At 40.1% G+C, this 27,846-nt stretch overlaps 1 protein-coding gene across 1 annotated transcript in view; it reads left to right on the forward strand.

The window, feature by feature from the left end:
* The window catches only part of LOC121371907 (cytochrome b5 reductase 4-like), a 93,789-nt gene that overhangs the window by 42,831 nt on the left and 23,112 nt on the right, over positions 1-27,846 (forward strand). Inside the window, exons 3-5 of the mRNA XM_041498148.1 lie at positions 9,458-9,558; positions 19,674-19,755; positions 24,035-24,073. Of these exons, the coding sequence (XP_041354082.1) occupies positions 9,458-9,558; positions 19,674-19,755; positions 24,035-24,073 (222 nt within the window). The remainder of the gene's footprint in view (positions 1-9,457; positions 9,559-19,673; positions 19,756-24,034; positions 24,074-27,846) is intronic.

Here is a 27,846-nt window from a genome sequence, read left to right on the forward strand (position 1 = left end):
GGTGCAAGTGGTTTACACCTACCCATTGAGCCTTGCGGAGCACTCACTCAGGGTTTGGAGTCGGTATCTGGATTAAAAATCCCATGCCTCGACTGGGATCCGAACCCAGTACCTACCAGCCTGTAGACCGATGGCCTGCCACGACGCCACCGAGGCCGGTCATGTAATGATGTCCCTCTCATACATCTGTCATGTAATGATGTCCCTCTCATACATCTGTCATGTAATGATGTCCCTCTCATACTTATGTCATGTAATGATGTCCCTCTCATACTTCTGTCATGTAATGATGTCCCTCATACATCCATCATGTAATGATGCCCCTCTCATACATCTGTCATGTAATGATGTTCCTCTCGTACATCTGTCATGTAATGATGTCCCTCTCGTACATCTGTCATGTAATGATGTTCCTCTCGTACATCTGTCATGTAATGATGTCCCTCTCGTACATCTGTCATGTAATGATGTCCCTCTCATACTTATGTCATGTAATGATGTCCCTCTCATACATCTGTCATGTAATGATGTCCCTCTCATACTTCTGTCATGTAATGATGTCCCTCATACATCCGTCATGTAATGATGCCCCTCTCATACATCTGTCATGTAATGATGTTCCTCTCGTACATCTGTCATGTAATGATGTCCCTCTCGTACATCTGTCATGTAATGATGTCCCTCTCGTACATCTGTCATGTAATGATGTTCCTCTCGTACATCTGTCATGTAATGATGTTCCTCTCGTACATCTGTCATGTAATGATGTTCCTCTCGTACATCTGTACATCTGTCATGTAATGATGTCCCTCTCGTACATCTGGCATGTAATGATGTTCCTCTCGTACATCTGTCATGTAATGATGTCCCTCTCATACATCTGTTGTGTAATGATGTCCCTCTCTTACTTATGTCATGTAATGATGTCCCTCTCATACTTATGTCATGTAATGAAAAGTAAAGTTTGTTTTATTTAACGACGCCACTAGAGCACATTGATTTTTAATCTTATCATCGGCTATTGGACGTCAAACATATGGTCATTCTGACACTGTTTTTAGAGGAAACCCGCTGTCGCCACATAGGCTACTCTTCTTTACGACAGGCAGCAAGGGATCTTTTATTTGCGCTTCCCACAGGCAGGATAGCACAAACCATGGCCTTTGTTGAACCAGTTATGGATCACTGGTCGGTGCAAGTGGTTTACACCTACCCATTGAGCCTTGCGGAGCACTCACTCAGGGTTTGGAGTCGGTATCTGGATTAAAAATCCCATGCCTCGACTGGGATCCGAACCCAGTACCTACCAGCCTGTAGACCGATGGTCTGCCACGACGCCACCGAGGCCGGTCATGTAATGATGTCCCTCTCATACATCTGTCATGTAATGATGTTCCTCTCGTACATCTGTCATGTAATGATGTCCCTCTCGTACATCTGTCATGTAATGATGTCCCTCTCGTACATCTGTCATGTAATGATGTCCCTCTCGTACTTCTGTCATGTAATGATGTCCCTCTCTAACATCTGTCATGTAATGATGTCCCTCTCGTACATCTGTCATGTAATGATGTCCCTCTCGTACATCTGTCATGTAATGATGTCCCTCTCGTACATCTGTCATGTAATGATGTCCCTCTCGTACATCTGTCATGTAATGATGTCCCTCTCGTACATCTGTCATGTAATGATGTACCTCTCGTACATCTGTCATGTAATGATGTCCCTCTCGTACATCTGTCATGTAATGATGTCCCTCTCGTACATCTGTCATGTAATGATGTCCCTCTCGTACATCTGTCATGTAATGATGTCCCCCTCGTACATCTGTCATGTAATGATGTTCCCCTCGTACATCTGTCATGTAATGATGTTCCTCTCGTACATCTGTCATGTAATGATGTACCTCTCGTACATCTGTCATGTAATGATGTCCCTCTCGTACATCTGTCATGTAATGATGTCCCTCTCGTACATCTGTCATGTAATGATGTCCCTCTCGTACTTCTGTCATGTAATGATGTCCCTCTCGTACATCTGTCATGTAATGATGTCCCTCTCGTACATCTGTCATGTAATGATGTCCCTCTCGTACATCTGTCATGTAATGATGTCCCTCTCGTACATCTGTCATGTAATGATGTCCCCCTCGTACATCTGTCATGTAATGATGTTCCTCTCGTACATCTGTCATGTAATGATGTCCCTCTCGTACTTCTGTCATGTAATGATGTTCCTCTTGTACATCTGTCATGTAATGATGTCCCTCTCGTACATCTGTCATGTAATGATGTCCCTCTCGTACATCTGTCATGTAATGATGTTCCTCTCGTACATCTGTCATGTAATGATGTCCCTCTCGTACATCTGTCATGTAATGATGTCCCTCTCGTACATCTGTCATGTAATGATGTCCCTCTCATACATTTTTCAGGTTTCTGTTGGACGGTTGGTGAGTTCAGCTCAACTGATACGTCACATTGCCTGCACATGGTTAGAATTTTGCCATCAGAGGCCTAAAATATCAAACATGATAGATATTTTTCTCAAGACAACACAAGAAATGTTTCTTTTTTAGCAAAGTCGCCTGCAGTCGAGAGCTATCAGCTGAACAAAATGTCTCCAGCAACTTTTCATAATTCTCACAATAGTCTTCAGAGAAAACCTGCTACCTTTTTCAGTAACAAGCCATCTTTTTTTTTGCACTGTGCCACAGACAGGACAGTACACACCACAACCTTTGATATACCAGTTGTGGGACACTGGTTGGGTTTGGGTATGTGATCAGTGTACAGATATAAATAGACTGAGAAGTGTAACAACCTTCACGTGACTAATGAGGCTTCGTAAACAGTGGTTTATGTTTCAGTAGTGACACAAGTTTGGTATCACTGTACACATACTTGTTCACAGATACAGTTTTAAGACCAGCGTTTAAGACACCATCCCACCATTTGCAGTGTCGTTACTTGTTGTAACAGCTTAAAATAGGCCGGTTTAGGAAGTAGTTCTTCATTTAAAAATTGTATAAAATATTGAAATGCCTTTTGAAATCTTTGTTTGCTGATTACAAGTAGTTTTTTTAAATGACCTGTTAGTGTTAGTACCATCTGATAACAACTGTGTATGTGGTATACTGCCATCTATAGAATACCAAAATGAGGTGGTGCTCTGGCATAACAGTGGATAACTGAACATGTTTGTGGTCAACACATGTCAATGTTTTGCATGGTAGTTATCAAGGGAGAATACTTCCTAAAAATAGCACTCTCTATATTGTTTTATTTTTCTCAAAATATATTCTAACATAGAGATTGTATTGAAATGCATGCAGAAATAAACGGTGGTGTGCAACCTTAAAATGAGAGTGAGAGGAACTGGTACATTAAGTGTGATCCCACCACTTGGCCAGAAATCACAGTAATCTGGTGACCTATACTACAACACAAAACAAACGCAGGTCCTGACAGTGAGAAGGAAATACACTTTTTAAAGCAATATCTTTGGTGGAATTGAACGTGAACAGTGCTAATGGACACTGCGGTCCCACCCGCGTGTCCATTTTATTACCTGAGTGATGTAACGGATTCTCAAAACATGTTATTTGCACGTGCTGTACCTATATCGTGAATCCAATGCAAACACGCTCAATGAAATGCTCTAAAAGTTGACATACCTGGTGGGATACAACAGAATAAATTTTTCCAAATGCCGCGACTGATGCAAGTCCAGCAAGGGATGGCCATCGGGATGTTGCAAGCCGGAAACTCGTACTGCTGTAGCCAACCAATTGGGATGCCATTATTCGACAGTCGCACGACTTTCCCAACGTCAAAAATTAATCACTGGATCTGTGAATGATCGACCATGCACCGGCCGCCCGAGGGTGACAACCGCAGCCCAAGACCGGTACATCTGGGTTACCCACCTTAGGAATCGGATGATGCCAGCAACTCACACCGTTCACCAGGTGCATGGCACACGTGGTCCAGTGTCCGCCGATACTGTCCGCCACCATCTGAGGGCAGCAGGACTTCGTAACCACCGTCCCTTTGTGGGACCAATATTGACCCCTCGGCACCACCAATGACGTCAACAGTGGGCACAACAACATCAACAATGGCGACGTGTCCAGTGGCAACAAGTTTTGTTTACGGATGAGCCATTTCAACCTTTCCAACGCTGATGGCTGAATCCGAGTATGGCAACGTCGACATGAACGTTACTCCGAGTTCTGCGTTCTGCAGGCCGACCGATGGGGCGGGGTTAGTCTGATGGTGTGGGGTGGGTTTACATTCAACCACAGAACACAACTTCATGTCTTCAGACAATGAGTTAATGCCGCTGTGTGCCGCTACAGGTCGTCTTTTTCACATTTTTCAACATGAATCCCCACCCTGCTTTATGAAATGAAACAATATCCAAAAATGAATTCAATCCAAAATTTCCAATACCAGTGTGTGCAAAATTGGAGTGGCTTCAAAATAAATGTTGAAATCCGCATTTAGTGTTGTATTTTTTATATTTTAAATCCAATTTAATGAGAACCTGTGTTTCTTTTGCGTTTTAGTATATATAACAGCGTAAGTAGGAAATGATGTCTAGCACCGGTTGAATTCTGAGTCAATTATGTCAAGTGTTGACTAATACAACAAACCACAAGTTCAGTGCACACACAGTTATTTTTATAGCAGAAAGCAGCAATTAATTCCTGACATGAATCTTGTTTGTCTAACAGGAAAACCACTGGTGGACACAGATACGCCAAACTGTCATGTTCAAAATCACAGAACAGCCGAAAAACTAAATGAATCTGTATGTCTGTCAGTAGGGCTTATAATGTTTTGTTCTACTTAGTGTTGTATAATAACATCAAGAAATATCTTCATGATCTATTATAGTGTATCTTACTAGTGTAGGGATTATCTGTAGATCAGCCGTTGTAAGACTCCATCACTAAAGATTGTCTATAAATAGTGATCTGGGCACTAATTGACTAAACTTTGGCCACTTTGCGATCTCGCTGTGCAATGCAAATGGACTTGCAAGAAGATACAGTATTGCTTAAGAGAGCTTATAATTCTTTCAGTAGCCTTAGACTTTCTGCCAGAAATACTTTGAGAGTACGTAATAAAAACCAAACATAAGTACTCCTATTGGCCAGAGTATTTCATTTACTTTGTCAAATTTCACACAGCAGTTCTCTTACTATAATTTATCTAAAAAACATTAAAACATGATACAGTTATTTCGACTTGTTTTGTAGCCACTTTGACATTAGTGGTTTATTTTGTATTGAAAAATATATATACTTATTGCTGGATTACTGGGATGGATATTATTACAGAACATTGCGATGTACGCCTGTTTCATCATCCCACAAAAATCAGATACGTTTGTTTCTTCAGTTCTAATTCCTGACGTGACACGGTAACTATTACGTAACCACTGGCTCGCAAAGGGCGTAATCACTGGAATGGAATAAAATGGCTTTGCCCGTTATATTTAACTGTTTTATTTTTAATTAAATATAATAACATACTTGTTGATATTAAGCAATAATGTGCATTTGAATATTATTGTTGAATATGCCTTTAACGCGAGCATTCCTTTAAGAGGACCGGCCTCGGTGGCGTCGTGGTTAGGCCATCGGTCTACATGCTGGTAGGTACTGGGTTCGGATCCCAGTCGAGGCATGGGATTTTTAATCCAGATACCGACTCCAAACCCTGAGTGAGTGCTCCGCAAGGCTCAATGGGTAGGTGTAAACCACTTGCACCGACCAGTGATCCATAAGTGGTTCAACAAAGGCTATGGTTTGTGCTATCCTGCCTGTGGGAAGCGCAAATAAAATATCTCTTGCTGCTAATCGGAAAGAGTAGCCCATGTAGTGGCGACAGCAGGTTTCCTCTCAAAATCTGTGTGGTTCTTAACCATATGTCTACCGTAAAATAAAATGTGTTGAGTGCGTCGTTAAATAAAACATTTCTTTCTTTCTTTTCCTTTAAGAGGAATAATTGTAGATATTCTACTCTGACTGTTATTTTATAATAAACAGGGATTGTCTTTTTATGTATTACGATTCCATCAGATAGATTGTGATTATATGATGACTTTCTTCATGAAGCAGACAACATCCTTCATTATGGGTATATATCTTGATCAGTGGGGTTTTCTTCTTCAAGAGTAGAATGTTTTCGTTATTTTCAAAAGTGATAGTAAAAAGCATAAGCGTTTATCCATGTTTATCTTGTTATTTTCAAATCACTTAAATTCTGTCAGTCTTAGCTGTGGCATATCAGGAAACAGTACCGGTCAATCAGAATAGATTAACTGTCACCAGTCGTCTTCATGCTGCCTGTGTCCATCAGGAAACAGTACCGGTCAATCAGAATAGATTAACTGTCACCAGTCGTCTTCATGCTGCCTGTGTCCATCAGGAAACAGTACCGGTCAATCAGAATAGATTAACTGTCACCAGTCGTCTTCATGCTGCCTGTGTCTGTGTCCATCAGGAAACAGTACCGGTCAATCAGAATAGATTAACTGTCACCAGTCGTCTTCATGCTGCCTGTGTCCATCAGGAAACAGTACCGGTCAATCAGAATAGATTAACTGTCACCAGTCGTCTTCATGCTGCCTGTGTCTGTGTCCATCAGGAAACAGTACCGGTCAATCAGAATAGATTAACTGTCACCAGTCGTCTTCATGCTGCCTGTGTCCATCAGGAAACAGTACCGGTCAATCAGAATAGATTAACTGTCACCAGTCGTCTTCATGCTGCCTGTGTCCATCAGGAAACAGTACCGGTCAATCAGAATAGATTAACTGTCACCAGTCGTCTTCATGCTGCCTGTGTCTGTGTCCATCAGGAAACAGTACCGGTCAATCAGAATAGATTAACTGTCACCAGTCGTCTTCATGCTGCCTGTGTCCATCAGGAAACAGTACCGGTCAATCAGAATAGATTAACTGTCACCAGTCGTCTTCATGCTGCCTGTGTCTGTGTCCATCAGGAAACAGTACCGGTCAATCAGAATAGATTAACTGTCACCAGTGTCTTCATGCTGCCTGTGTCCATCAGGAAACAGTACCGGTCAATCAGAATAGATTAACTGTCACCAGTCGTCTTCATGCTGCCTGTGTCCATCAGGAAACAGTACCGGTCAATCAGAATAGATTAACTGTCACCAGTCGTCTTCATGCTGCCTGTGTCTGTGTCCATCAGGAAACAGTACCGGTCAATCAGAATAGATTAACTGTCACCAGTCGTCTTCATGCTGCCTGTGTCCATCAGGAAACAGTACCGGTCAATCAGAATAGATTAACTGTCACCAGTCGTCTTCATGCTGCCTGTGTCTGTGTCCATCAGGAAACAGTACCGGTCAATCAGAATAGATTAACTGTCACCAGTCGTCTTCATGCTGCCTGTGTCCATCAGGAAACAGTACCGGTCAATCAGAATAGATTAACTGTCACCAGTCGTCTTCATGCTGCCTGTGTCTGTGTCCATCAGGAAACAGTACCGGTCAATCAGAATAGATTAACTGTCACCAGTCGTCTTCATGCTGCCTGTGTCCATCAGGAAACAGTACCGGTCAATCAGAATAGATTAACTGTCACCAGTCGTCTTCATGCTGCCTGCGTCTGTGTCCATCAGGAAACAGTACCGGTCAATCAGAATAGATTAACTGTCACCAGTCGTCTTCATGCTGCCTGTGTCCATCAGGAAACAGTACCGGTCAATCAGAATAGATTAACTGTCACCAGTCGTCTTCATGCTGCCTGTGTCTGTGTCCATCAGGAAACAGTACCGGTCAATCAGAATAGATTAACTGTCACCAGTCGTCTTCATGCTGCCTGTGTCCATCAGGAAACAGTACCGGTCAATCAGAATAGATTAACTGTCACCAGTCGTCTTCATGCTGCCTGTGTCCATCAGGAAACAGTACCGGTCAATCAGAATAGATTAACTGTCACCAGTCGTCTTCATGCTGCCTGTGTCCATCAGGAAACAGTACCAGTCAATCAGAATAGATTAACTGTCACCAGTCGTCTTCATGCTGCCTGTGTCCATCAGGAAACAGTACCGGTCAATCAGAATAGATTAACTGTCACCAGTCGTCTTCATGCTGCCTGTGTCCATCAGGAAACAGTACCGGTCAATCAGAATAGATTAACTGTCACCAGTCGTCTTCATGCTGCCTGTGTCCATCAGGAAACAGTACCGGTCAATCAGAATAGATTAACTGTCACCAGTCGTCTTCATGCTGCCTGTGTCTGTGTCCATCGGACAAAACGTAGCCCACTTGGGTCAGATTGGTTTATTTGGGGAAGCCATACAGTAGAGTAGATCTCATTTTTCAGATTGCTGGAGACATCAAGCAAGCATCATTGACAGTAAAACCTCTTGAAGTAGGACCATCACAGGCACTGAAATATGTGATGTGTCTGGTCATCCATGTACAGGTTACCACAAAATACATTTGTATTTCCATTACTATAAAGTCCCTTCACAGACACACTGGTGATTTGTTAGTCATTCAAATCACTCACCTCGCTGTACTAACAAGGTATGTGTATCTAAATAACACTCAACTGATTCAACTTTAGGTGCTGTAGTTTCACTTTAATAACATTAAATTGTGGATAACAAAGTACCATTCTCGACTTCCTGATACCTGGTAACCTGGACAACCAGTCTCGAATTCCATTTTGTACTTCAATGCCTGCCCTCAGTGAACTCGATGTTTTACACTGTTCTTTTCAAAATATTCATACAGAACCTCTTTAAATCCACCAGGGTACCCCTTAAAGCTAGACATTTTACTTGGTCCTGTGGCTGTCTAGTTTAGAAGGCTTTCACTATGTGTGTATATATATTGTCATTGAACCCATTGTCATGTTATTTGTAATGTTTACATCATTATTTATGCTGGCGTTTCATAGCTAGTTTTAATTAAGATAAAAATAAAACTTAATTAAAAATATATGAATCAGTTTTTGTCTCATGCCTGTTGAAAGAAAGATAAATGGTTGCCACAGAAATATTTGAGCATCTTGCTTTGTGGTTGTTGTTTTTTTACAAAAAAAAATTGTTTTTATCTGCTTTCAGTACAAGAAATGTACAGCATACACATTGTGAATATGATTCTTCATTATCTCAGTGATGATATGTTTTAACAGAAATACGGACCTAGATACGCACTAAAATTGTCAATTTGACCAACATGTTTAGGCCTTGTGTAGAAGAATGATGTCAGTGAGCTGTTTGTGAGATGGTTATTACACGACTATTGTATATGATCACTGACAACTGTGTGGATAAATAAACATGTACAGTGCACTGGTGACGTACAATAAACTTCTATATCTGGTCTGTGTCAAATTTGAGGGACATTATAAAATATATTGTTTGATAAACATTACTAATGTATTGTTGTACTGATTGTTTCAGGAAAGGTGTACAACATCACCCCTTATCTGGAGTTCCACTCTGGGGGCATCGATGAACTGATGAGGGGGGCTGGGATTGATGGCACACAACTCTTTGATGAGGTATGACAAATGGCTTGATATTTTTTGTTCTTTAGTGTGTGTCTGTCTCAAATTTATTTTATGTTTGTTATTAATGTTTGTCCTCTCTTGTTCAGCAGAACTTGTTATTGTCAGACCAATATACGACCAATATAATATAGGACCAGTTTCACTATAATGATTGTCATATGTCTTATATACATGTGTAGGCTTCAAACCTGTTTATCAGTCACACCGTTGACAGATTGTCATATGTCTTATATACATGTGTAGGCTTCAAACCTGTTTATCACTCACACCGTTGACAGATTGTCATATGTCTTATATACATGTGTAGGCTTCAAACCTGTTTATCACTCACACCGTTGACAGATTGTCATATGTCTTATATACATGTGTAGGCTTCAAACCTGTTTACTAGTCACACTGTTGACAGATTGTCATATGTCTTATATACATGTGTAGGCTTCAAACCGGTTTATCACTCACACCGTTGACAGATTGTCATGTGTCGTAATATAGGCTTTAAGCCTGTTTACTAGTCACATGGTTGACAGATTGCCATGTGTCGTAATATAGGCTTTAAGCATGTTTACTAGTCACATGGTTGACATATTGTCATGTGTCTTAATATAGGCTTTAAGCCTGTTTACTAGTCACACCACTGACAGGTTGTCATATGTCTTGATGTAGGCTTTAAGCCTGTTTACCAGTCACACCACTGACATATTGTTATACGTCTTAATATAGGCATTAAGCCTGTTTACCAGTCACACTACTGACAGGTTGTCATGTCTTCAGGGCTTCTAGAATTTTTATAAAATCCACTAGCCATGGGATCAGTGATTTAAAACATGTACTAGCTACAATAAAAAATTCACTACCCCTACTTTACTTTAAATTAATACAATTTGACTAAATAATAGCAATAACCAGATATATCACCTAAAGAGGGAGATAGAGCTTAAAAACACTGATATTGGGGGATTGAGATGAGGGAAGGATATTCATATTTACAAAATAAACTTAAAGGGAGGGTAAACTCAAATAAAAGCCTTATGTGTTGGAAAGATGCATACCTGGACCACCAACACATACTGACACTTTAACAAATAAAAAACACGTAATTTTAGAGTTAATAAAAAAACATGATTATTCCTGCTAATTGGGGGCAGCCATTTTGTTTCATTTTTGTGACGTCCAGTGGTATAGCTTGGGGCGAAGTGACGTCAGCTCCATCCAATTCCTCTTAAGCACAGTGTAAACAAACACTCTAATTTACGACAAGGCTTTTCGCTTTCATCAACCTGACTTGTAAAACAACATAAATGACTTGATAGTATAATAAACTATTTAACTAAATATATTTCAATTTGCATCAATAGATCGAAATGGAGTTATAGTATTTTTCTCTTAAAAAAAAAGAAAAAAAAAAAAGAAGCTTATTATTAGACCTATTGGTAGGGTACGTTCGAGCAAAAATGACCACTCACGATACCCAAGTGATAATTTTCTTTTCTTTGGGACTACACAATTGGCTATTTCTGTTGTCGGCCTAGGTGATTCCCGATGGCTAGCTGCATGATAGGCAGCCCAAGAAATCCAGTCATTGTCTCCAAGCTCATCATCTCTGCATAGTTCCATCTGTTTTTCCAGCCAAGCTGAAGCATTCTCTGATTTTCGGTCTTCCACCCAATCATCGGTAGGTGGCTTCATAGGCCTAACTGAAGCAGGAACAAGGACATTATTCGGCAAGAGTTGGGCTGGGGCAACTGTTGTGTAGGCTGGGGGCAGCTGGGAAATCCGTTTGGCTTGACCTTTGTCTTAAAGGGATACTCTAAAGAGGTAGAAAGAAAAATGCAATTATTTTCATTTCACTATGAGTGGTAATATATGTCATTGAAGGTCTGTGGGTCTGAAGATATATGGTGGCCATCTTGAAATTCAAGATGGCTGGCATTATTGGCCTTCATAAATGATCTCATAGTATGAAAACATAAGGATAGGAGTTGAAAGTGTTTTTGTATCTGCAATAATCTGAACGATATGAAAGAAAATAGGGTTCAGATGGTGGCCATCTTGAAATTGAACCACAAAATGAACGATTGGTTGTTATCTGGCTCTTAACCACTGGACTATTGTGATCTTAATAAAAGTGGCACGTCTTTTTAGTGTGTATAGACACAGTGTCTGGGGACCATCTAAATATACACCTGCCAATCAGGAACCACAGGTACAGGCCACGGAAAGAAAAGACCAATTAACCAAGAACACTCTCCGATTATTATTTCAGTACGTGGGTTAATTTATGTACAAAACATTATACAGTTATTTCAATACTTTGACAATGATGGCTTATTTTGTATTGAAAAATAATATATATATTTGTTGCTGGCTTACTGGGATGGATATTATTACAGAACATTGCGATGCATCCGCAAAAATCAGGTATGTTTTGTTTCTTCAGTTCGAAGACTAATTCCTGACGTGACATTTTTCCATGCCAGAGGGCATATTCACTAGCATGGTACAAAATGGCTGCCCCCGTTATATATAATAGCTGTCACATTGAAGCATTTTATTAATTAACTATAAGATTATACTTGTTAATATTATACAATAATGTGCGTTATATATCATTGAATATGCATACCAGGCCAAATGCCTTAATTGTCCCTTCCTTTAACTGCAACATTTGACGAAAACAATTACCACTAGCCATCGGGTATTGCAATAGTAGTTATTTACTAGCCCATTGAATATCACTAGCCATGGGATTTGGGCTGCCATAGAAGCCCTGTGTCTTGATGTAGGCTTTAAGCCTGTTTACCAGTCACACCGCTGACAGGTTGTCATATGTCTTACTCTTAATGTAGGCTTTAAGCCTGTTTACCAGTCACACCACTGACAGATTGTGATATGTCTTAATGTAGGCTTTAAGCCTGTTTACTAGTCACACCACTGACAGGTTGTCATATGTTTTCATGTAGGCTTTAATCCTGTTTACCAGTCACACCGCTGACAGGTTGTCATATGTCTTACTCTTCATGTAGGCTTTAAGCCTGTTTACTAGTCACACCACTGACAGGTTGTCATATGTCTCCATGTAGGCTTTAAGCTTGTTTACCAGTCACACCACTGACAGATTGTCGTATGTCTAAATGTCTAGGTTTTAAGCCTGTTTACCAAACCCACAGCTGACATGTTGGAAGGCTAGTTTGTGATTTATTTACCAATGATAGATCTCTGGTTTAAGCACAAAATAACTGTGAAGTTATTCCAGTGCCGTGACTGCTAAATAACAAATAACCTGTGACAGGGTTATATATTCAACCCGAGAACAGTGATTATGTCGCAGTACGGACTAGAGCGGTGGAAATCTGAAAATCAGCAAATGTAAATTTACTTTGGCTCAATCATTCTGTCTGTGTCCAAGAGAAAATAGATTTCAAGGGGTCTTTATTCCATTACTGAATTTGGAGTCCATTCACAAGTAAATATGGTATTGATTAAATGATAGCTTCACCCTTTACATCTAAAGACCGGCCATCATTCACTGTGTGTGCTAGAAATAGCTGTATGGGGAAATACAATCAAATACCAGTTGCATTTTGTTTGGTGGGATTTGGTGAACATAAGTAACATATAGATATCAACAATTTGAAATTTGTCTTGAAAAAGATGCATCTCTGTGTGGGAAGTGAATATTAGTGTTTGAAGCTAGAGGTGATACAGACCGATGACTGACCAGTGACTGACCAGAGGCCAGGCAATAAATCATCAGTGATGGAATCTCGTGTCTTGTGTAAACTTCGATGCTGTCCTAATTCGTCTACTGACTGATAACTGTTCACATGATTAGGACACTGTAACTGCTACATACAGTAATACACGTATCTCTCTACTGACTGATAACTGCTACATACAGTAATACACATATCTCTCTGTACTGACTGATAACTGCTACATAAAGTAACACACGTATCTCTCTGTACTGACTGATAACTGCTACATAAAGTAACACACGTATCTCTCTGTACTGACTGATAACTGCTACATAAAGTAACACACGTATCTCTCTGTACTGACTGATAACTGCTACATACAGTAATACACGTATCTCTCTGTACTGACTGATAACTGCTACATACAGTAATACACATCTCTCTGTACTGACTGATAACTGCTACATACAGTAATACACGTATCTCTGTACTGACTGATAACTGCTACATACAGTAATACACGTATCTCTCTGTACTGACTGATAACTGCTACATACAGTAATACACATCTCTCTGTACTGACTGATAACTGCTACATACAGTAATACATGTATCTATCTGTATTGACTGATAACTGCTACATGCAGTAATACATGTATCTCTCTGTACTGACTGATAACTGCTACATACAGTAATACACATCTCTCTCTGTATTGACTGATAACTGCTACATACAGTAATACACATCTCTCTCTGTATTGACTGATAACTGCTACATACAGTAATACACATCTCTCTCTGTACTGACTGATAACTGCTACATACAGTAATACACGTATCTCTCTGTACTGACTGATAACTACTACATACATTAATACACACATTCATTCATTAAACAGCCATGCTAGGGTGTCGTTAAACATTCATTCATTAAACAGCCATGCTAGGGTGTCGTTAAAAATTCATTCGTTAAAAGCCATGCTAGGGTGTTGTTAAACATTCATTCATTAAACAGCCGTGCTATGGTGTCGCTAAACATTCATTCATTAAACAGCCATGCTAGGGTGTCGTTAAACATTCATTCATTAAGCAGCCATGCTAGTGTGTTGTTAAACATTCATTCATTAAACAGCCATGCTAGGATGTTGTTAAACATTCAATCATTAAACAGCTGTGCTAGGGTGTCGTTAAACATTTATTAAACAGCCATGCTAGGATGTTGTTAAACATTCATTCATTAAACAGCCATACTAGGGTGTTGTCAAACATTCATTTATTAAACAGCCATGCTTGGGTGTCGTTAAACATTTATTAAACAGCCATGCTAGGGTGTTGTTAAACATTCATTCATTAAGCAGCCATGCTAGGGTGTCGTTAAACATTTATTAAACAGCCATGCTAGGATGTTGTTAAACATTCATTCATTAAACAGCCATGCTAGGGTGTCGTTAAACATTTATTAAACAGCCATGCTAGGGTGTTGTTAAACATTCATTCATTAAGCAGCCATGCTAGGGTGTAGTTAAATAGTCATTCATTAAGCAGCCATGCTAGGGTGTCGTTAAACATTTATTAAACAGCCATGCTAGGGTGTAGTTAAACATTCATTCATTAAACAGCCATGCTAGGGTGTAGTTAAACATTCACTCATTAAGCAGCCATGCTAGGGTGTCGTTAAACATTTATAAACAGCCATGCTAGGGTGTTGTTAAACATTCATTCATTAAACAGCCGTTGCTTTGTTTTGCTTTGCTTTGCTTTCCTGTTATGTTAAATACTAGACACATTTATCATGCAAGATATGATCACTAGGCAAATTATAATTGAAAATTGATTGGTTTACCGGTAGTTAGACTATGATGTGATGAACAGTTACAAGAAACTATAATCATTTGTGTGGGAAATATTAATTAATTGTTCCTCCAGATCAGATGCTGGAATTGGTGCACGTTTGGCTTGGTGTTTTTTTCATGTGTACAGATAGAAGAAAGATACTAAATACTTATTAAAGGTAAAATGAGTAATTTGTAGGGTCTGTCTCAGTCAACACGACAATAGGGTCATGGTCCTTGTAATTGAAATCTTTCTTATGTTCATATCATTCTAACCCATTGTGTAATCGAAATGTGATTGGTTGGTGTAAACTGATCATAACTGATGATCGATGGTGATATTCCAACTTATTCCCCAACAACAGGGACTTCTTTTACACTTTGTATGATCAGCAAATAGTTTTTTGTATTGTTCAAAGTTATTTATTCTTTTATTCCTAGTTGATGGTTTTGATTTTTAAAAACTAGTTGATGACAATTTCTATGTTTTAAATAAAGAATAAATGGTTAGCTTAGAACTACATGTATTGTGTTTTGGACCTTGGTGTATGGATTTTGTTGGTGACAAAGCATTCATCATGTGTGTGCCTACTACTGTAGAAAATGGTAAAGTTAGGCAATAAAATGGTTAATTTCTAAAGCTGGGCAGTATACCATGTGAGAGAAGGAAGGATGATAGAGCTGTATTGTAGTGTGTGTAGTCGTGAAGGAAGGATGATAGAGCTGTATTGTGGTGTGTGTAGTCGTGAAGGAAGGATGATAGAGCTGTATTGTGGTGTGTGTAGTCGTGAAGGAAGGATGATAGAGCTGTATTGTAGTGTGTGTGTAGTCGTGAAGGAAGGATGATAGAGCTGTATTGTGGTGTGTGTAGTCGTGAAGGAAGGATGATAGAGCTGTATTGTAGTGTGTGTGTAGTCGTGAAGGAAGGATGATAGAGCTGTATTGTGGTGTGTGTAGTCGTGAAGGAAGGATGATAGAGCTGTATTGTAGTGTGTGTGTAGTCGTGAAGGAAGGATGATAGAGCTGTATTGTAGTGTGTGTAGTAGTGAAGGAAGGATGATAGAGATGTATTGTGGTGTGTGTAGTAGTGAAGGAAGGATGATAGAGCTGTATTGTAGTGTGTGTGTAGTCGTGAAGGAAGGATGATAGAGCTGTATTGTAGTGTGTGTGTAGTCGTGAAGGAAGGATGATAGAGCTGTATTGTAGTGTGTGTGTAGTCGTGAAGGAAGGATGATAGAGCTGTATTGTAGTGTGTGTAGTCGTGAAGGAAGGATGATAGAGCTGTATTGTGGTGTGTGTAGTCGTGAAGGAAGGATGATAGAGCTGTATTGTAGTGTGTGTAGTAGTGAAGGAAGGATGATAGAGATGTATTGTGGTGTGTGTAGTAGTGAAGGAAGGATGATAGAGCTGTATTGTAGTGTGTGTGTAGTCGTGAAGGAAGGATGATAGAGCTGTATTGTAGTGTGTGTGTAGTCGTGAAGGAAGGATGATAGAGATGTATTGTAGTGTGTGTGTAGTCGTGAAGGAAGGATGATAGAGCTGTATTGTAGTGTGTGTAGTAGTGAAGGAAGGATGATAGAGCTGTATTGTAGTGTGTGTAGTAGTGAAGGAAGGATGATAGAGATGTATTGTGGTGTGTGTAGTAGTGAAGGAAGGATGATAGAGCTGTATTGTAGTGTGTGTGTAGTAGTGAAGGAAGGATGATAGAGCTGTATTGTAGTGTGTGTAGTAGTGAAGGAAGGATGATAGAGCTGTATTGTGGTGTGTGTAGTAGTGAAGGAAGGATGATAGAGCTGTATTGTAGTGTGTGTAGTAGTGAAGGAAGGATGATAGAGCTGTATTGTGGTGTGTGTAGTAGTGAAGGAAGGATGATAGAGATGTATTGTAGTGTGTGTGTAGTCGTGAAGGAAGGATGATAGAGCTGTATTGTAGTGTGTGTAGTCGTGAAGGAAGGATGATAGAGCTGTATTGTGGTGTGTGTAGTAGTGAAGGAAGGATGATAGAGATGTATTGTGGTGTGTGTAGTAGTGAAGGAAGGATGATAGAGATGTATTGTAGTGTGTGTGTAGTCGTGAAGGAAGGATGATAGAGCTGTATTGTGGTGTGTGTAGTCGTGAAGGAAGGATGATAGAGCTGTATTGTGGTGTGTGTAGTAGTGAAGGAAGGATGATAGAGATGTATTGTAGTGTGTGTGTAGTCGTGAAGGAAGGATGATAGAGCTGTATTGTGGTGTGTGTAGTAGTGAAGGAAGGATGATAGAGATGTATTGTAGTGTGTGTGTAGTCGTGAAGGAAGGATGATAGAGCTGTATTGTAGTGTGTGTGTAGTCGTGAAGGAAGGATGATAGAGATGTATTGTAGTGTGTGTGTAGTCGTGAAGGAAGGATGATAGAGCTGTATTGTAGTGTGTGTGTAGTAGTGAAGGAAGGATGATAGAGATGTATTGTAGTGTGTGTGTAGTCGTGAAGGAAGGATGATAGAGATGTATTGTAGTGTGTGTGTAGTCGTGAAGGAAGGATGATAGAGATGTATTGTAGTGTGTGTGTAGTCGTGAAGGAAGGATGATAGAGATGTATTGTGGTGTGTGTAGTAGTGAAGGAAGGATGATAGAGATGTATTGTGGTGTGTGTAGTAGTGAAGGAAGGATGATAGAGCTGTATTGTAGTGTGTGTGTAGTAGTGAAGGAAGGATGATAGAGCTGTATTGTAGTGTGTGTAGTCGTGAAGGAAGGATGATAGAGCTGTATTGTAGTGTGTGTAGTAGTGAAGGAAGGATGATAGAGCTGTATTGTGGTGTGTGTAGTAGTGAAGGAAGGATGATAGAGATGTATTGTGGTGTGTGTGTAGTAGTGAAGGAAGGATGATAGAGATGTATTGTAGTGTGTGTGTAGTCGTGAAGGAAGGATGATAGAGCTGTATTGTAGTGTGTGTAGTAGAAGGAAGGATGATAGAGCTGTATTGTGGTGTGTGTAGTAGTGAAGGAAGGATGATAGAGATGTATTGTGGTGTGTGTGTAGTAGTGAAGGAAGGATGATAGAGCTGTATTGTAGTGTGTGTGTAGTAGTGAAGGAAGGATGATAGAGCTGTATTGTAGTGTGTGTAGTCGTGAAGGAAGGATGATAGAGCTGTATTGTAGTGTGTGTAGTAGTGAAGGAAGGATGATAGAGCTGTATTGTGGTGTGTGTAGTAGTGAAGGAAGGATGATAGAGATGTATTGTGGTGTGTGTGTAGTAGTGAAGGAAGGATGATAGAGCTGTATTGTAGTGTGTGTAGTAGTGAAGGAAGGATGATAGAGCTGTATTGTGGTGTGTGTAGTAGTGAAGGAAGGATGATAGAGATGTATTGTGGTGTGTGTGTAGTAGTGAAGGAAGGATGATAGAGATGTATTGTGGTGTGTGTGTAGTAGTGAAGGAAGGATGATAGAGCTGTATTGTAGTGTGTGTGTAGTCGTGAAGGAAGGATGATAGAGATGTATTGTAGTGTGTGTGTAGTCGTGAAGGAAGGATGATAGAGCTGTATTGTAGTGTGTGTGTAGTAGTGAAGGAAGGATGATAGAGATGTATTGTAGTGTGTGTGTAGTAGTGAAGGAAGGATGATAGAGATGTATTGTAGTGTGTGTGTAGTCGTGAAGGAAGGATGATAGAGCTGTATTGTAGTGTGTGTGTAGTCGTGAAGGAAGGATGATAGAGATGTATTGTAGTGTGTGTGTAGTCGTGAAGGAAGGATGATAGAGCTGTATTGTAGTGTGTGTGTAGTCGTGAAGGAAGGATGATAGAGATGTATTGTAGTGTGTGTGTAGTCGTGAAGGAAGGATGATAGAGCTGTATTGTAGTGTGTGTGTAGTCGTGAAGGAAGGATGATAGAGCTGTATTGTAGTGTGTGTGTAGTCGTGAAGGAAGGATGATAGAGATGTATTGTAGTGTGTGTGTAGTCGTGAAGGAAGGATGATAGAGATGTATTGTAGTGTGTGTGTAGTCGTGAAGGAAGGATGATAGAGATGTATTGTAGTGTGTGTGTAGTCGTGAAGGAAGGATGATAGAGATGTATTGTAGTGTGTGTGTAGTCGTGAAGGAAGGATGATAGAGATGTATTGTGGTGTGTGTAGTCGTGAAGGAAGGATGATAGAGATGTATTGTGGTGTGTGTAGTCGTGAAGGAAGGATGATAGAGCTGTATTGTAGTGTGTGTGTAGTCGTGAAGGAAGGATGATAGAGATGTATTGTAGTGTGTGTGTAGTCGTGAAGGAAGGATGATAGAGATGTATTGTAGTGTGTGTGTAGTCGTGAAGGAAGGATGATAGAGATGTATTGTGGTGTGTGTAGTCGTGAAGGAAGGATGATAGAGATGTATTGTAGTGTGTGTGTAGTAGTGAAGGAAGGATGATAGAGCTGTATTGTAGTGTGTGTGTAGTCGTGAAGGAAGGATGATAGAGCTGTATTGTAGTGTGTGTGTAGTCGTGAAGGAAGGATGATAGAGATGTATTGTAGTGTGTGTAGTAGTGAAGGAAGGATGATAGAGATGTATTGTAGTGTGTGTAGTGTTGACCTGTTTGATCTGTTGACTGATAAACTTTCTTCTGTAGATTCACAAGTGGGTGAATGCCGAGACGATGCTGGAGAAGTGTTATGTTGGCACACTGAAGTCAGCCATTGCCAGCAGAAAAGGTGAGGTTGATAAGGTGTACATTGATCAGTTTGATTAATAATCACACAGTCACTGCACATTAACAATAATCACACAGTCACTGCACATTAACAATAATCACACAGTCACTGCACATTAACAATAATCACACAGTCACTGCACATTAAAAATAATTACACAGTCACTGCACATTAACAATAATTACATAGTCACTGCAGATTAAACAATAATTACATGTAATATCTACAAATTAATATTAGTAATGTAGTGACTGCAGATTAAGAATGACTAGAGAATGCATAATACAGAATACTGACACAGTTAGGCTTTCTACCAGAAAATAATATTAGTGTACATAAGGCCAAACAAAAGTTACAAAAGTTTGGTCTTTAATCAGACCACCTCGGTGGATCCATTCAGCTGATTTTTTTTTTCTCTCATTCCATCCAGTGCACCACAACTGGACAAAGGCCATGGTATGTGCTTTCTTGTCTGGAAAAGTACATATAAAAGATCTGTTTCTGCATTAGGAAAACATGTAGCAGGTTTCCTCTGATGACTACGAGTCAAAATTACCAAATGTTTCACATCCAGTAGCCGATGATTAATTAATCAATGTGCTCCAAAGATCAGACCAAAGTTCTAGAATTGATGCAGCGATGCATCCTTTTTTTTCTTCTTTTTTTATGGATTGCACAGAAAATGTGGGTGTATTTAGTGGGAAGAAAAGCCCGGCAAAAATTGATGTCATACCGTAGGAAATAAAGAAAACAAAAGCAATTATGTGCAAGGGTCAAAATCAATGCATGCTGACCAGAGACCAGAAATTTATTTAGTTTGGCCTAATAAAAAGAAAATAGACGATAAGTTCCGCCACTACATGTAGGTGGTTATGGGTTTGATATCACTGGAAAGTGTACACTGCATTCCATGTACTTTGTCAAATTGTAAACAGCACTTCTCTAATTATAGTATTTCTAAAAATTATAAAAATATATATTTTAGGGTACAAAATTTTACTCTTTGTATCCTCTGGCAGAAACCTTAATACTGACATCCGAGTATTGATATGACTAACTTAGACTAGAATAATTGTCTAACTAAAGAATACTGACATAGTGACACCCGAGTATTGACATGATTAGAATAATTGTCTAACTAAAGAATACTGACATAGTGACACCCGAGTATTGACATGACTAGAATAATGGTCTAAATAAAGAATACTGACATAGTGACACCCGAGTATTGACATGACTAGAATAATGGTCTAACTAAAGAATACTGACATAGTGACACCCGAGTATTGACATGACTAGAATAATTGTCTAACTAAAGAATACTGACATAGTGACACCCAAGTATAGACATGACTAGAATAATGGTCTAACTAAAGAATACTGACATAGTGACACCTGAGTATTGACATGACTAGAATAATGGTCTAACTAAAGAATACTGACATAGTGACACCCGAGCATTGACATGACTAGAATAATGGTCTAAATAAAGAATACTAACATAGTGACACCCGAGTATTGACATGTCTAGAATAATGGTCTAAATAAAGAATACTGACATAGTGACACTCAGGTATTGACATGACTAGAATAATGGTCTAAATAAAGAATAGTGACACCCGAGTATTGACATAACTAGAATAATGGTCTAAATAAAGAATACTGACATAGTGACACCCGAGTATTGACATGACTAGAATAATTGTCTAACTAAAGAATACTGACATAGTGACATCCCAGTATTTACATGACTAACTTAGACTAGAATAATTGTCTAACTAAAGAATACTGACATAGTGATACCCGAGTATTGACATGACTAGAATAATTGTCTAACTAAAGAACACTGACATAGTGACACCCGAGTATTGACATGACTAGAATAATGGTCTAAATAAAGAATACTGACATAGTGACACCCGAGTATTGACATGACTAGAATAATGGTCTAACTAAAGAATACTGACATAGTGACACCCGAGTATTGACATGACTAGAATAATTGTCTAACTAAAGAATACTGACATAGTGACACCCGAGTATAGACATGACTAGAATAATGGTCTAACTAAAGAATACTGACATAGTGACACCCGAGTATTGACATGTCTAGAATAATGGTCTAAATAAAGAATAGTGACACCCGAGTATTGACATGACTAGAATAATGGTCTAAATAAAGAATATTGACATAGTGACACCCGAGTATTGACATGACTAGAATAATGGTCTAAATAAAGAATACTAACATAGTGACACCCGAGTATTGACATGTCTAGAATAATGGTCTAAATAAAGAATACTGACATAGTGACACTCAGGTATTGACATGACTAGAATAATGGTCTAAATAAAGAATAGTGACACCTGAGTATTGACATAACTAGAATAATGGTCTAAATAAAGAATATTGACATAGTGACACCCGAGTATTGACATGACTAGAATAATGGTCTAAATAAAGAATACTAACATAGTGACACCCGAGTATTGACATGTCTAGAATAATGGTCTAAATAAAGAATACTGACATAGTGACACTCAGGTATTGACATGACTAGAATAATGGTCTAAATAAAGAATAGTGACACCCGAGTATTGACATAACTAGAATAATGGTCTAAATAAAGAATACTGACATAGTGACACCCGAGTATTGACATGACTAGAATAATTGTCTAACTAAAGAATACTGACATAGTGACATCCCAGTATTGACATGACTAACTTAGACTAGAATAATTGTCTAACTAAAGAATACTGACATAGTGACACCCGAGTATTGACATGACTAGAATAATTGTCTAACTAAAGAATAGTGACACCCGAGTATTGACATAACTAGAATAATGGTCTAAATAATGAATACTGACATAGTGACACCCGAGTATTGACATGACTAGAATAATTGTCTAACTAAAGAATACTGACATAGTGACACCCGAGTATTGACATGACTAGAATAATGGTCTAAATAAAGAATATTGACATAGTGACACCCGAGTATTGACATGACTAACTTAGACTAGAATAATCGTCTAACTAAAGAATACTGACATAGTGACACCCGAGTATTGACATGACTAACTTAGACTAGAATAATTGTCTAACTAAAGAATACTGACATAGTGACACCTGAGTATTGACATGACTAGAATAATTGTCTAATTAAAGAATACTGACATAGTGACACCTGAGTATTGACATGTCTAGAATAATGGTCTAAATAAAGAATACTGACATAGTGACACTCAGGTATTGACATAACTAGAATAATGGTCTAAATAAAGAATACTGACATAGTGACACCCGAGTATTGACATGACTAGAATAATGGTCTAACTAAAGAATACTGACATAGTGACACCCGAGTATTGACATGACTAGAATAATGGTCTAACTAAAGAATACTGACATAGTGACACCCGAGTATTGACATGACTAGAATAATGGTCTAAATAAAGAATACTGACATAGTGACACTCAGGTATAGACATGACTGGAATAATGGTCTAAATAAAGAATACTGACATAGTGACACTCGAATATTGACATGACTGGAATAATGGTCTAAATAAAGAATACTGACATAGTGACACCCGAGTATTAACATGACTAGAATAATGGTCTAAATAAAGAATACTGACATAGTGACACCAGGGTATTGACATGACTAGAATAATGGTCTAAATAAAGAATATTGACACCCGGGTATTGACATGACTAGAATAATGGTCTAAATAAAGAATACTGACATAGTGACACTCGAGTATTGACATGACTAGAATAATGGTCTAAATAAAGAATAGTGACACTCAGGTATTGACATGACTAGAATAATGGTCTAAATAAAGAATACTGACATAGTGACACTCAGGTATTGACATGACTGGAATAATGGTCTAAATAAAGAATACTGACATAGTGACACCCGAGTATTGACATGACTAGAATAATGGTCTAAATAAAGAATACTAACATAGTGACACCCGAGTATTGACATGTCTAGAATAATGGTCTAAATAAAGAATATTGACATAGTGACACTCAAGTATTTACATGACTAGAATAATGGTCTAAATAAAGAATAGTGACACCCGGGTATTGACATGACTAGAATAATGGTCTAAATAAAGAATACTGACATAGTGACACCCGAGTATTGACATGACTAGAATAATGGACTAAATAAAGAATAGTGACACTCAGGTATTGACATGACTAGAATAATGGTCTAAATAAAGAATGACTAGAATAATGGTTTGGTTTTGTTTTACAGGAAGTCTCTCATCTCGAGGCAGCAACAAATCAAACACAGGCAAGTTTCACCTTGGTATTAGTGTAGCCGTCTTCTACATATCTCGGTGGAGTGCTCACCTCGGGTGCTTTGTTCACCTCAGGTGCTTTGGTCACTTTGTTCACCTCAGGTGCTTTGGTCGCCTCAGGTGCTTTGTTCACCGCAGGTGTTTTGGTCACCTCAGGTGCTTTGGTCACCTAAGGTGCTTTGTTCGCCTCAGGTGCTTTGGTCACTTTGGACACCTCAGGTGCTTTGGTCACTTTGGTCACCTCAGGTGCTTTGGTCGCTTTGTTCACCTCAGGTGCTTTGGTCACCTCAGGTGCATTGGTCACCTCAGGTGCTTTGGTCGCCTCAGGTGCTTTGATCGCCTCAGGTGCTTTGATCACCTCAGGTGCATTGGTCACCTCAGGTACTTTGTTCACCTCAGCATTCTGATGGTTAATTAATAGTGATGTCTTTAAACAAAAACTTTTATTTATTAGCTATATATTAATTAGCTTTAATGCTACATATTTCTGTGTTAATAATCTAGTCAGCTTTAATTGTGGTTAGTCATCTTCATTCTGTGTGGTGCTGCACATTGGGCTGTCTAGCTGTATCATGGCTGATGGTGTGCCTGTCCGCTAGTTCACCCTGTCTGTCTAGCTGTATCACGGCTGGCGGTGTGCCTGTCCGCCAGTTCACCCTGTCTGTCTAGCTGTATCACAGCTGACGGTGTGCCTGTCCGCCAGTTCACCCTGTCTGTCTAGCTGTATCACAGCTGATGGTGTGCCTGTCCGCTAGTTCACCCTGTCTGTCTAGCTGTATCACGGCTGGCGGTGTGCCTGTCCGCTAGTTCACCCTGTCTGTCTAGCTGTATCACGCCTGGCGGTGTGCCTGTCCGCCAGTTCACCCTGTCTGTCTAGCTGTATCACGGCTGACGGTGTGCCTGTCCGCCAGTTCACCCTGTCTGTCTAGCTGTATCACGGCTGACGGTGTGCCTGTCCGCCAGTTCACCCTGTCTGTCTAGCTGTATCACGGCTGACGGTGTGCCTGTCCGCCAGTTCACCCTGTCTGTCTAGCTGTATCACGGCTGACGGTGTGCCTGTCCGCCGGTTCACCCTGTCTGTCTAGCTGTATCACGGCTGACGGTGTGCCTGTCCGCCGGTTCACCCTGTCTGTCTAGCTGTATCACGGCTGACGGTGTGCCTGTCCGCCGGTTCACCCTGTCTGTCTAGCTGTATCACGGCTGGCGGTGTGCCTGTCCGCCGGTTCACCCTGTCTGTCTAGCTGTATCACGGCTGACGGTGTGCCTGTCCGCCAGTTCACCCTGTCTGTCTAGCTGTATCACGGCTGACGGTGTGCCTGTCCGCCAGTTCACCCTGTCTGTCTAGCTGTATCACAGCTGACGGTGTGCCTGTCCGCCAGTTCACCCTGTCTGTCTAGCTGTATCACAGCTGACGGTGTGCCTGTCCGCCAGTTCACCCTGTCTGTCTAGCTGTATCACAGCTGACGGTGTGCCTGTCCGCCAGTTCACCCTGTCTGTCTAGCTGTATCACGGCTGATGGTGTGCCTGTCCGCTAGTTCACCCTGTCTGTCTAGCTGTATCACGGCTGATGGTGTGCCTGTCCGCTAGTTCACCCTGTCTGTCTAGCTGTATCACGGCTGGCGGTGTGCCTGTCCGCTAGTTCACCCTGTCTGTCTAGCTGTATCACGGCTGGCGGTGTGCCTGTCCGCCAGTTCACCCTGTCTGTCTAGCTGTATCACGGCTGGCGGTGTGCCTGTCTGCCAGTTCACCCTGTCTGTCTAGCTGTATCACGGCTGGCTGTGTGCCTGTCTGCCAGTTCACCCTATCTGTCTAGCTGTATCACGGCTGACGGTGTGCCTGTCCGCCAGTTCACCCTATCTGTCTAGCTGTATCACAGCTGATGGTGTGCCTGTCCGCCAGTTCACCCTATCTGTCTAGCTGTATCACAGCTGATGGTGTGCCTGTCCGCCAGTTCACCCTATCTGTCTAGCTGTATCACAGCTGATGGTGTGCCTGTCCGCTAGTTCACCCTGTCTGTCTAGCTGTATCACGGCTGGCGGTGTGCCTGTCCGCCAGTTCACCCTGTCTGTCTAGCTGTATCACGGCTGGCGGTGTGCCTGTCTGCCAGTTCACCCTGTCTGTCTAGCTGTATCACAGCTGATGGTGTGCCTGTCCGCCAGTTCACCCTGTCTGTCTGTCTGTCCACAAACCTGTCTTAAATGTAGTACTTATTGCATGAGTTTAATATTTGTTCAAGCTTCTTTTGCTGTAATGCCATTTCTGGCTGAATTGTCACCATTCTGATGTGGTTTCCTCTTCAATAATTACACGAGTTTCATCTTGCGATACAAAGCAGTTCTGGGTTTTTTAATTTCACCGTTACCTAGGCTACTTGCACATGTGCCGCCCTCGTGTTGGGTTTCGCAGTATGAATTACCAACATATAATTGGGTTGGCTGACACCTTAATTAAATTTCTCACCGCTTTCTGCTCGAGAAATGGTGTGATTAATTATTGGCTCATTATGTGCTGTCATGTGTGTGCAAATCAGAGGAATTTGCTGAAATCCTCGTCTAACCTGACAGTGTGAGGAATATCACAGAGATCAAATATATGTTCAGACATTCAGGCAAAATTAGTTTTAAAAATAAATTACTTCCTTTTTAGTCTTTTTAAATCTCTCGTATTTTCATATATAAATATTGCATTTAAATTGGTTTGGAAATTTACATTTGGTTTTTTGGAGACATTATTTGTATCTGTTTTTATGTTGGATTTTGTCTTTGTTGTAATCAAAATGTCTGTTTTTCAGTTTTTCCTCTGTCCTTTTGTTTTTACTTCTCTATAGCTCGTAGACTAGGTAACTATTAATTCACTTTACTATAGTGTTTCTGTACCTAGTAGACTAGTTAACTATTACTGGTAGTCATTAATTCACTTTACTATAGTGTTTCTCTACCTAGTAGACTAGTTAAATATTACCGGTAGTCATTAATTCACTTCTCTGTAGTGTTTCTGTACCTAGTAGACAAGTTAATTACAGATCTGAAGGCCAGTAGCCGAAATGTTTTGTTTCCTAGTAGATATAGCATGCTCTTTACAAGATACAGATCTGAAGGCCAGTAGCCGAAATGTCTTGTTTCCTAGTAGATATAGCATGCTGTTAATAAGATACAGACCTGAAGGCCAGTAGCCGAAATGCCTTGTTTCCTAGTAAATATAGCATGTTGTTAACAAAATACAGATCTGAAGGCCAGTAGCCGAAATGTCTTGTTTCCTAGTAGATATAGCATGCTGTTAATAAGATACAGACCTGAAGGCCAGTAGCCGAAATGCCTTGTTTCCTAGTAGATATAGCATGCTGTTAACAAGATACAGATCTGAAGACCAGTAGCCGAAATGCCTTGTTTCCTAGTAGATATAGCATGCTGTTAACAAGATACAGATCTGAAGGCCAGTAGCCGAAATGCCTTGTTTCCTAGTAGATATAGCATGCTGTTAACAAGATACAGATCTGAAGACCAGTAGCCGAAATGCCTTGTTTCCTAGTAGATATAGCATGCTGTTAACAAGATACAGATCTGAAGACCAGTAGCCGAAATGCCTTGTTTCCTAGTAGATATAGCATGCTGTTAACAAGATACAGATCTGAAGGCCAGTAGCCGAAATGCCTTGTTTCCTAGTAGATATAGCATGCTGTTAACAAGATACAGATCTGAAGGCCAGTAGCCGAAATGCCTTGTTTCCTAGTAGATATAGCATGCTGTTAACAAGATACAGATCTGAA

The sequence above is a fragment of the Gigantopelta aegis genome, chromosome 4 (genome assembly GCF_016097555.1).
Source record: "Gigantopelta aegis isolate Gae_Host chromosome 4, Gae_host_genome, whole genome shotgun sequence".
Lineage (NCBI taxonomy): Eukaryota > Metazoa > Mollusca > Gastropoda > Neomphalida > Peltospiridae > Gigantopelta > Gigantopelta aegis.